This window comes from Acipenser ruthenus, chromosome 42 (assembly GCF_902713425.1).
Source record: "Acipenser ruthenus chromosome 42, fAciRut3.2 maternal haplotype, whole genome shotgun sequence".
In the NCBI taxonomy this organism is placed as follows: Eukaryota; Metazoa; Chordata; class Actinopteri; order Acipenseriformes; family Acipenseridae; genus Acipenser; species Acipenser ruthenus.
The window spans coordinates 8,087,828-8,099,536 of record NC_081230.1 but is presented as its reverse complement, the minus strand read 5'-3'; the positions used below and the strand labels follow the sequence as shown (position 1 = coordinate 8,099,536).

At 43.6% G+C, this 11,709-nt stretch overlaps 1 protein-coding gene across 2 annotated transcripts; it reads right to left on the bottom strand.

Moving 5' to 3' along the window:
* Window positions 1-623: 623 nt before the first annotated feature.
* On the bottom strand, window positions 624-5,932 carry LOC117967057 (tRNA (guanine-N(7)-)-methyltransferase-like). 2 transcript variants are annotated; one of them, XM_034914168.2, is made up of 6 exons: window positions 5,704-5,930; window positions 5,141-5,304; window positions 4,617-4,801; window positions 2,988-3,101; window positions 1,181-1,282; window positions 624-980 (listed from the first exon to the last, which is right to left on the bottom strand). In XM_034914168.2, the coding sequence occupies exons 1-6, from the start codon at window positions 5,781-5,783 to the stop codon at window positions 849-851; spliced, it is 777 nt and encodes a 258-aa protein (XP_034770059.2). In that variant the 5' UTR covers window positions 5,784-5,930; the 3' UTR covers window positions 624-848. The 2 variants fall into 2 exon arrangements, with proteins under 2 accessions (XP_034770059.2, XP_034770060.2); XM_034914169.2 differs by lacking the exon at window positions 1,181-1,282 and having other exon boundaries at window positions 5,704-5,932.
* Between the last annotated feature and the right edge of the window lie 5,777 nt (window positions 5,933-11,709).

The window sequence follows — 11,709 nt, the reverse complement described above, 5'->3', positions numbered from 1 at the left end:
TCCAACAGCGCTGTTAGATCACGCTGTAAGAAGACAACAGAACTGTATTATATTTTGTGGAAGTGGTGTGTTGCGAGATCTAGCAAGACCGACGCTTGGGTTTCATGTACTGGAATGTTTGAGCATTTCGTTGTTTAGGTGTCAAGGTAACCACAGCTGCAGAGGGTATAAAAGCTTTTAAATGTTTTTTTTTTGTGCACAATGACATTTTTTATCATGTGTTTTTAATTTCTATTTTGTGTGGCTCGCTTTGGCAGAGTGAAGTTTCTGTTGCTGTTGAAAACGCGTTTGAAGATTCTGAAGTCCCGTTAATTTTCAGAGAGATAATAACCGCTCCATTGGGCACCTGATTGGCTGACACAGTGTGCAAGGTTTATAGACTGCTGCTAAGCTTTCAGCCAATCAGAATGCGTTTTCAGCCAGCATCACAGACAAGCCCGTTCCAAACATCCAGCTGCACCACAACGAGTTTCCAGTGTACTTTATTCTCAGTATCAGTACGGCTGACGCCACCTCCTTGAAATAAAATCATAACTTACCGTGAAGCCACATCATCGCACAAAAATAACTGATTCCACGTCTGCCGTTTAGCAAGGCAGTGTGAACACAAGACTCAAGCAAGATTTAAATCAAATGCAATTTATAAGAAAAAGATGCAATAAGAACAGTGTATAAAAGCACGCCTGGTGTCAAAGTTCATGAAATCATTGATCATGATGTCAAAGTTTGTGGCGTCCCAAGTGGAATAACAGTCCCAGCCCAGCCCTCGTGGTCAGTAATGAAAATCCACACCAGTTTAGCTCAAAGACACGGTCGAGGCGTCCAGGCAGGCAGTTCTAGTTTGAGGGTTAGGGGCTTGACATCTGCTTTTGGTCCTCCACCCTCCTGAAGATAGCCAGAAAGTTCTGACCGCCATTCCGCTGGACTTTCTTCCCTTCTTCTGTGCAGGCGCCCAAGCGATCGATGATGATGTCATCTGCCTGGGGGCAAAAGGCGCATTCAGTTTAGACACATGTCCAGAAACGAGCGATACTGTAAAGATGCATGCTTGCTTTTGGGTTTCTGTCTATGGCTCTGTATGAAGCGAGGGCGCAGTTGTGTTAAGAGGGGAGAGGATCTACTGTTTCTGCCAGCACAACGTGACTACACTAAACTAGCACAGGCAGCGAGTGCGTCTCACCAGTTCCTCGCGCGGCACTCTCTCATACAGAGGGTGCTCGGTGAAATGCTTCACCATCCACTCATGAACCTCCTCCACATCAGTGATGGTGTACACCAAACCCTGGAGGAGAGAGAGAGATACGAAACCAGTAAACCAGCCTCCCAGGAACAGGTATCCCCCTGCCACTTCTGAATACAGCTAATAAATACCTAAATCTATGGAATAACGACAGAGACGGACAGATGTTAACATTGATCCATTCCTGGTTTAGTGAAGTTTAGCAAGACACACCTGAGGTTGTTACCTAGACACTGTGGCTAATCAAGCTCGTCGCAAAACCTGGAATGGGTGAAACTGCTATGCAGTAGGAGTTATTTCCATCCCTGAAAACAGCAATTAAAATGAGATTTGAAGTTAGTTGATCTTTAAGGACTGTCCTTGTTACGTAGTAGCCTGGCACTCGCTGGTATGGTTGCACCGATAACCTTTATTCAGCTTTCAATCAGAAAAGCTGCCCTGCAGGTTAACCTCAGAAACCAGACAGCCATTAACTGGGCGAGACGAGGAATCACATTTCCAAAGCTGTTCTTTTTAAAGGTTTCTTTGTTCCTCAATCAAACAGCCGGCCGCTGGGATCAGTCGCTTACTGTACATTGACAAGGGGACGGGGGAGAGTGATGCACGGAGAGTGAGCAGAGAGGGGGAGCAAGGGGGAACATCACTGGCAGGTTCTGATGGGATTATCCGAAGCGCAGAATGACTCGCCTGGCTTGATTTATCTTTTATAATTATATGCCTTCTCCTGCCTGGAGGCAGTATCTTATTTTTTGTTCCCCTCCCTTAACAATACCTTCAGTGTGTGTTTGTGAAGGTCTCATTTACTCACAGCCTGAAGCTAACTTGGTTTTAACCCTATGATTGCAACCTTGACTTTGTATTTTTTTGGGTTGGTTTTAAATGATTATAAATGTACAGCTATGGCCAAAAGTTTTGCATTAGCATATTGAATTGCATATCGCTTTGTAGTTTTCCATACACAAAATGTCATGTTTCTATGGACTCATTTGGTGGGGGTCCTCAAATTGAAAGCACTGCCAAGTAAAATGTGAGTATGTGAGTGTTCTGAATAGTCGGCCGGGATCCTGAAAATAATAAATCAAGTTATTGCTCCTAAAGACGTCACAGCCAGTCTTACCGAGTTAGAATAATGTACATAATTTCCATTGATTAATAACGTTTCCTGAAATTTAAGGAGTACATTTCTTTGAGTCTCAAGTTCAATAGAATTGAACCAAATGATCAGAAATCTCTCGGGTCACAAGGGGTTACAATAACACATAAAGCCTGCAAATAACAGCGCACGAGATTGAACTTGTTTGCTGAAGGTTCGACCGTCAGACAGAATGCAGCACGTACAGGCTTGGAGATGTCAAGCTGGCCCCAATGCTTGACAGATCCGCCAGTCTGGGTCAGCCAGGGGTCATAGACAGGTTTATACAAACCACCTGGCTCCCCCTGCGCAGGGCAGACTTGAACACGTTCAAGCACAGAGCACCTTTCAGCAGGAGCTTACTACAGCGACTTTTAAATAATGTAACAATTGTTGTCATGCGATTCCTATTATGTAATAATACTGAAGGTATGGGATGTGGGTTTAGATTTCTACAGGTATGAACGCTAGTTATATATTTCAGAATATGTTTGTATTATAAGATTGCATGGATGTTATTTAAAAATGTAATAAAAATATTTATATATTTTAAAAAAAAAATGAATAGCTGGACATTCTCCACAGTGCCCCCCCCTCCAGCCCCTCCTCACTCACCCCGACTCTCAGAGCGTACGCGTACTCCGCTAGCAGAGTGGAGCTGACGATCCTCCACTTGTGTTTGGTCTTCTTGAAGTGCGGGTCCGGAAACAGAAAAAACATCTTACTCAGCTGTCGACCAGAGAGGGAGAGAGAGACAGGGAGAGACACACCCATCAACGCTGGCACCAGGCTCGAGCATCTTGGAACAATATGCCTTCTGAATTTGTAAATTTAATTTACAGTACATGACGGTTAAGACAGGTGTTTGCAGCATTGAACTTGCGGTGGGGCTAGTGCCTGTAACAAAGATAGCAAGCGAACGTCTTCATAAAAACTCTTGGTTAAGATGTAAGAGAATGGATTTTGACGAGCAAGCAGCTTCAAATTGCATTTTGTTTCATGCCTAGTTCTTTTTGAAATTACTCATATATACCGTATATATAGTTTCAAACTTAAAACAACATCATCAGTCTCCCTGGCTATTTCTACCATGCTATCTGAAGAAGGCGGAAGTCGAAATGTTGCAGCTAATTATTAAAAAGGTGAGTTTCCAGTTTATCAATTACTTTTATTCTTCATTACACACATACATGTGTTTTAATATTGATTAGAAGCAGCCCCATCTAGTGCACAGCATGGTACTGGCAGCAAAACAAAACTCAACTTGATCTACTCAAGCAACAGCTCAGGAGCTGGTGCTGCCTCTTACTCCCATAAAGCCTAAATTACATACATGTCTGATAAGCAAGAACTGAACAGCAGCTCCTGCACTGTGCTGAAAGCACCTTAACCAGACTTGTGTAAAAAAAATAAAACACACTATTTGAGTCATTCTAATAAGAATATGCAGAATGGTTGCAAACACCTTGAAAAGGTAATGGAACAGTAAATACAAAAGAAAAAAAAAGTCTGACTCTCCAGACTCTTTACAGCACTGTCTGCAATGCAGCGAGGCTAGGGGGGGTGAGTGGGACATGTCACTGCATTCCCATGTGCAGCCCTGCTTTGTAATTACAGCCTCCTGCCACCACAGAGGCGGTGGGCTGGCACAGCTAAAAAGCAGCCTATTGTTGTACTCAGTGGATGTGGTAAGCTTTGGAGTGGCAAGCCTCAAATACACTGCGCTGCTGTGGGGAATAAAGCCTGGTCTGAGTACCGGAAAACAGATTCCACTGTTCAGTGTGTGGCTTCTTACAAGAACATATTACATCTGCCATATGTGAAGAGTGTGGCCACTTAGGGGGCTTGGTGGTCCAGTGGTTAAAGAAAAGGGTTTGATACCAGGAGGTTCCTTTTCAATCCCAGCTCAGACACTGACTCGCTGCGTGTGACCCCGAGCTAGTCACTTCACCTCCTTGTGCTCCGTCCTTTGGATGAGATGTAAAACAAACAAGCTCCTATTGGAAGTGACTCTGCAGCAGCGACTGTTGATGCATGGTTCACCCCCTAGTCTCTGTAAGTCGCTTTGGATAAAAGCATCTGCTAAATGATTAATTAAAAAAAATAATAATAATAATAATAATAATATTAGGAATAGTGTATCCTGCAATCCCATAATGAAATAACCATGTCAAAATCAGCTATCTTTTTTTATTTTTATACACTTAACCACTACTGTTTAAAAACCTGTCCCTTCAATCCCACCTGCGCTTTCTTGAAGAAGTTGGGCAGGTACTTCATGGCGTTGCTTCGGATGCAGGCGATGTTCTGGTACTGACCCAGGTGGGCCTCCCGCAGCGACCGGATGCGGTCCTTCACATAGTCCGACACCTTGACCCGAATCTCCAAACCCAGCATCAGCCGGTCCGGAAACAGCGGAGACAGCTCCACTGCAGGGGGGAGGGGAGACAAACCATTAGAGGGCGCTGGATCATGCAAAAGAACCTTTCAACTTAGGAAGCCTAACATGCCAGGATGGAAATAAGTCAGTTTCACTGCAGTTTGATCCATTCCTGGTTTCACTACAAGACACCTCAGCTTTTTATTTACCTATACACACTGTGGCTAATCAAGCTCGCAGTAAAACCTGGAATGGGTGAAAGGGCTGTGCAATAGGAGTCTTATTTCCATCTCTGGCATGGTACTATTATACACACAATAAACTAGAAAGTTAAACTAATGTATTCTTGCTGTTTAGAACAAAGTACTAGAGAAGGTTCCGCTGTTACCTAGGAGACCGCCATAGCCACAGCCAATGTCAGCGAACTCCACCATAGGACCCTGCCTCGTCTCCTCCTGCGAGTCTTTCTTTTCATGGTTACCTCTCTCTGCCAGCGGTTTAAAAAATTCAGGGTAGTGCTGGAACCAGTCCATTTTCTCTGGTTTTACTGGGCTTGAGGGGAATGCAACACACAAATTAACAGGGGTCTACTGGGAGCACTGGCTCCGAGTCACATTATTACAAGTCAATGTATTGCAATAAATGGTTTATACATATCAGAAGCAACTAGTGCTTTCAACAGGTCAATAATATATATATTTTTTAATGTTACAACTTGTTTAGTACGTCCTACTATTAGTGACGCATTTTACAGTCACTATAGTGACTTGCATATGTTGTACCAATACAATACATAACATTAGAAAACCTGAATGTATTAATATTTGAACACAGAAACGGTTACAATGCAAAGCAAAATTAATTTAAGGAAATATCCCATTTCGCCTGATGCAGTTGATTTTAATAATACCGTAAAGAGGTGTTAACTTTTTTTCAGGTACAACCACTCACTATTGAAACGTGTGGTCTGCCATGGGGTTGGAGTGAGCCCTCTGTCTGTAATATCGTTTCTGGGGCCGGGTCGCTGTCATCTTGCTCCTTGAAATCCCACAGCTTTCGTAAAACGGTGCTCTGACCTTAAAACACTAAACTATTTATTGAAATTAAGCGACGGTCTCTGCAGCCAACACCTCATTCTATCACCACGCTGTCTGTGTGTCGCTGGGATATGACGTCTGGAGTTGCAGATCTAGGGGGCGGGGACTGCAGCTGTATTGAACAGATTGACAGCTAGCAAACTTCAGCGTTAAAACTCCCTAACTGGTCAGTGCATTGGGATCTGCAACGCGTCTCAGGAACCGGCTGTATCAAATATGATGCTGTACAAACAAATATTTCATTGAAATTTCTACACCGTTTCAAAATTAAATACACAGCCCTATATTATTATATATACAGAGCGTGCCATAAACCAGGCGTGATTCCTGCAGGCATGTTTGTATTAGTTGTCTCTGTATTGCTTTCAGCTATGAAATGCCTTTAGATGATAATATACTGTATAATGATATTATTAATACAACTCTAGAATTGCATTACACGTGTTGTAATGATTAGTTATGCGTACGTGAGCACCGCCGCCAACTCACTGCGGCCCCTTCGGTTTCTTTTCTTGTGGGATAGTGTAAAATAAACGCGGCGAAAGGTAGGGCCGGGGCAGCCCTCGTGTTGCAACTCGCTGTATTGCTTCTGAGCTCCTTTCAACGTGGCAAAGATCACGTTTAGAGATCAGCGTAAGTGTAAAGGTGTAGATAACATAGTCGGAGTTTTATCACTGGTTTGCCAGACTGCAAAATCACCCTATACGATAACACGAGTGCAAATAGTTATTTTTTCCTATTGAACACTGAAGTTGAAATATCACACACACACACACACACACACACACACACCACTTTTATCCTGTCCTTAAAAAGAGTTGTAATTACAGAAATAATACCATCACCTGTCCTGCGCGTCCATTCTCAACGTAGGTCTCATGTGAAAGTAAGTCACACGTATATGACATTCTTTACAATGCTTGCCTATGCCCATGCTTCCACTCTGCTGTGTTACACTATCCTATGCTTTTACTATGGGACACTTTTATAAGGGTGATATGAGATTGGGCCATCGTCTTCTTGACACCACGTGGCATGGACTCCACAAGGTACAGGAAGGTGTCTCTCAAGGTCACCAGCCGTACACATCACACAGTTGGTGCAGAGAGGCAGGCAGAGGATCGTGATGACAGATACATTGTGCAAGTTCCAAACATGCTCAAGTCAAAGATGCCCGAAGTCTGAGTCGTGCTCCTCCACCCATTCACGCACAATAGGGCAGCAGTGTGGAGTAGTGGTTAGGGCTCTGGACTCTTGACCGGAGGGTCGTGGGTTCAATCCCCGGTGGGGGACACTGCTCCTGTACCCTTGAGCAAGGTACTTTACCTAGATTGCTCCAGTAAAAACCCAACTGTATAAATGGGTAATTGTATGTAAAAAGAATGTGTTTAAAAAAAAAAAAAAAAAAAAAAAAAAATGTAATTGTATGTAAAAATAATGTGATATCTTGTAACAATATTAAGTCGCCCTGGATAAGGGCGTCTGCTAAGAAATAAATAATAATAATTCCAGCACGGTGGGTGTGGGCATTGAAAGAAACCATCGCCATCAGGGCAAAAGTGCAACGTTATTGGGGGGACTTGATCCCCAACAATGCTGAAGTAAACTGCACCATTCATTCAGCCTTCCAGAGTAATCAAGGGAGCCAGGGTATACCAGGAGAACACGCCCCACACCAGGGTATACCAGGAGAACACGCCCCACACCAGGGTATACCAGGACAACACGCCCCACACCAGGGTATACCAGGACAACACGCCCCACTCCAGGGCCATGCCAAATCCAATCAGACAGGCAGGTCCTCATAAAATGGCCAGGCTCTGTGCATGGGGAACGGCAATGCACAGCAGCCAAGTGACATTGGGGTTATTGCATTAGTTACTGCCCCTTTAAGCTTGACTGGTCTTTAGAAAAGGTTTGATTTCATTTTATTATGCAATGGGTAACTCACAACGACCCAGAAAACCAAGGCGAAAGCCTCTTTGAAATCATGCAAACATCTGTACACAAACATAACCTTTCATGGCCGGATGACAAGGGCTCCGAGATGAAAGTCATAGCGTTTAAAAAAGACATGTTATTTATAGAAATTCACGATAACTGATGTTACCAGAAGTGCTATTTGAAGCCCAAAGTCCCCAAAGTCCAAAGTTCGTTGACATTGAGTTACAGGTGGTCAAAAATGGAAATAGTACAAGTAGAACTTGCCTTTTGCCACGTTCTTTGAATGATATCATCTTTTAATATGTATCACAACCTCACAATGCTAACCAACATACCAAAGACTGCAATTGTTGAAACGTGTTGCTCGCGATAAAAAAATGAAAGCAAAAAAGTGGAGCCTACATAGGAAAAAGCAAGCATGGGCCAAGTTAATTTAACTGGGATCCTCTCCATTGCTGAATCATAAAGACAAGAGCTGTTTACTCCCTGCACTGAGGGAAAGCTGCTTCAAGATAATGAGGGTTAAAAATGGGTAGGACAGCACTACCTTATACCATAGGGGACAGAAAATAGCCCTGCATTGACCCAGTAAAAAACAAAGTACCCTTTTTGCTTTTGTGTTGTGTTTTTGGTTTGTTTGGGTTGTCAGGAAACATTTGAAACAATTTTAACCATTTAAGAAGCGTAATCTTAAAACTTTATGGTATGCCTCAACGACCCCTTCTCTTAGGGGGTGAGGGAGCAGTTCAGTCTCCGTGCCTCAAGCCTGTTCTGGACTGGAGGGAGCACCCTTTCCCTTAGGGGGTGAGGGAGCAATTCAGTCTCCATGCCTCAAGCCTGTTCTGGACTGGAGGGAGCACCCTTTCTCTTAGGGGGTGAGGGAGCAGTTCAGTCTCCGTGCCTCAAGCTTGTTCTGGACTGGAGGGAGCACCCTTTCTCTTAGGGGGGTGAGGGAACAGTTCAGCTTCCAAGCCTCAGACCCTATTATTATTATTAAAAACTGGTTTCTCCAGCAGTATCTAACTTTCTCGGTCTACAAAGTACCTGAAACAAAAGCTCTACAGGTTAGAAAAGTCTTCTATCGCCCCCTAGTGGGGATTGCTCTTTGTTTTTTATTGCTGGTAATTACTAATTAAACCCAATTCCTACTTATTAAACTACATTCCTAATTCAGTCCACGAGAGCTATGCAGTGTTTGAATTATGTGTACATTGAAGTAATATCAATACAAGTTTGCATAACGGCTATTCAGTTTGAAGGTGTTATAACCAAGACTTAAGAATTACAAAGGAAACAGGAAGTGGGGTCCTGTTACCTGTAACACAGGAATGATAATGTATCACAAAGGCATGAACTCACAATACACATTGCAGTACCACGGTACCATATCAGCACAAGGCAGACCATGATACCTCTTATCCACTGTAGAACGGATTCAGCCAAGCCTGGCTTAGGAGAAGCCTGGTTGTGTTTCCACTGCAGAACCTCAAGCCGCTCCCAGGTAATGCAGAACTCTGCTACTATAATCGTCTCTCTAAGGGAGGTTTTTTGTGAGAGTAATAAAGCACTGTCATGTAATAACATACTTTGCATTCTGACCGGTGTGAAGTTATGCTGCTGTTCCGGTCCAGCAGTCTCCTGTGCTTGTCCGTTCCCTCCTGGGATGCATGTGCTTCTGTTCTTTAGTTCCGCCTCAGCGCCTCCCAACGTTAATTGAAATAAGATCAGATTAGCTTTGCTGGTACCTTCATTAGCATCGCTCCCCAATGCCAGCACTGTGGAGATTGTTTACTGTGTTGCAAGGGCAAATTAGGCAGAGTGTCTGCGGAGTTAACCCCTTAACTGCTGGTGTAGAGGGTCGTATCGATGGAAATGTATTGAAGCTTCCAGAATGCTGGGGTATGCAGCCAAAAGTGTAGAGTACAAATCCAAGGAGAGTATGATGAGGCTGTATAATGCACTGATGAGACTACACGTGGAATACTGTGTTCAATTCTGGTCACCGCAGCACCAAAGGGACATTGCGACCCTGGAGAGAGACCAAAGAAGAACAACCAAACTAAGGCCAGGACTTAAAGGACTGAGCTATGAAGAAAAGATGAAAGAGCTGAGCCTGGCTCAAAGACCAGGACCAGAGGACACCGCTGGAAATGAAGTGGAGATAGACTTAGGAGAGAGGGAAGGAGACACTTCTTCACACAGGGTGTAGAATTGGTTAGCTATTGTTGATGCTGAATTGCTGGGATCCTTTAAGACCCGACTTGACAAGGTTCTGAGATCAATCAGCTACTAGGAACCGGGCGAGCTTGGACGGGCCGAACCGCCTCCTCTCGTTCGTAAACATTCTTATGTTTTTATGTCCCCTTACAGGTTTATTTCACAAGCAGTAGCTTTACCTAACTCTCAATGGGCTCATTATGAGAGCTCAACAGAGTGCTAGGACTGATAGCGGTGCATGTAAAAACACTGCAAAGCTTTGGAAACATCGCTCTCCTGTATCCAACTGCCTCCGTGTCAGCTGTCACCCACACAAGCAGGGGCACAGCTCGGCAGCATTGGAAACTGGAGAGCGGATTTGTTTGTGATATTAATTACTTCCTTTCCAAAGGGAGCTCAGAGCTTATCAGCACAGCGCAATGCCACCAGGGGCTATTGTAGCAGCGTTACTCACAGCCAGACTGCCCTACCCCCTGGGGCTAGGCTTTAACTCCATCTCAGGGAAAAGCCTGAGTCTGTGCCATACAGCACACCACGGGGTGTGCTGAATACTGTACCACCATAGTCTATGCAAAACCAATGGTTTTGGTACACGGGCATCAGAATGGGATGAGGCACAGATGGAATCATTTCCTATAAATTAAACACACGCTTACTATAATGTGTCTGTTACACAGCAATGACATGGCAGTACAGTACTTAATTTGATTTTGTTCGTGTACTTTAGGAGACAAGGGTAAATGCCTGAATAATCTTTCCATAGTGGATTACTTTATAATCAAGCTACTTCTAGGCACTAATATGTTGGAAGTGGCACTGGAGAGCACTCAAAGGTTTTCCAGATGTCCAGTGCTGTTGCTTTCCCTTATCAAAAGTGCCCAGAGGTCATATAAATCAAAGACTGGGCTTTTTACACATAGGCTCCACAGGCAGAGGTGAAAGGCTTGTGAATGGTTCAGTGCTTTTATAAGCTATGGGAATCTGTGAAGTCAATAGTGGCTCCATTAGTATGGGCACTTTTAAATTCCAACAGAGTGTAATATATTAACCAGTGTCCACCCCCGGCCAATCAAAAGACTCCATTCACGAGTATTCCGTGACATTGCGGTTGCCATGGCTGTCATTTTGGGATGTTGAAAAAGCAGATTAAACTTCAAATCTGTTTCCCCTGATAATGATGATTTGTTTATGTCCATTCCACACACTGCTATACTGTACTGCAGAATGACAGACTGCAATACCTAACATTACCAGCAGGTGGTGACATTGTGCATAGTGAATACATACTTGGTCGGTTTGTCCTTTGACACATGGGAGTTGACAGCATTAGACCAACAGGGGGCGCCACGGTCAAGGCATGTGATCATCATAAAAATAGAAAACCACTGAGCATCATTGTAAACATCATTAAAAAAAGTAAGAAAATGTAATTTGAAGCTATTAAGTTTATGGCACTGCCATAGCTTGGTTATGGCAGTGCTATAATTTTGATTCAATCCAAGCCACTACATGTTATGGTATAACATTTATACTAAGTGAGTCAATAGCCCTTGTGGGAAAACCCCTGCAGCATTAACACAGTTAAAGAACGGCAGTATGAAGATCCTCCACAGTTTAGATCATTAAAATAGCCCCTTTCATTCTTTTTCTTCATAAAAAAAGGAAAACACATTTATTAGACGTCCCAATTTGCATATAG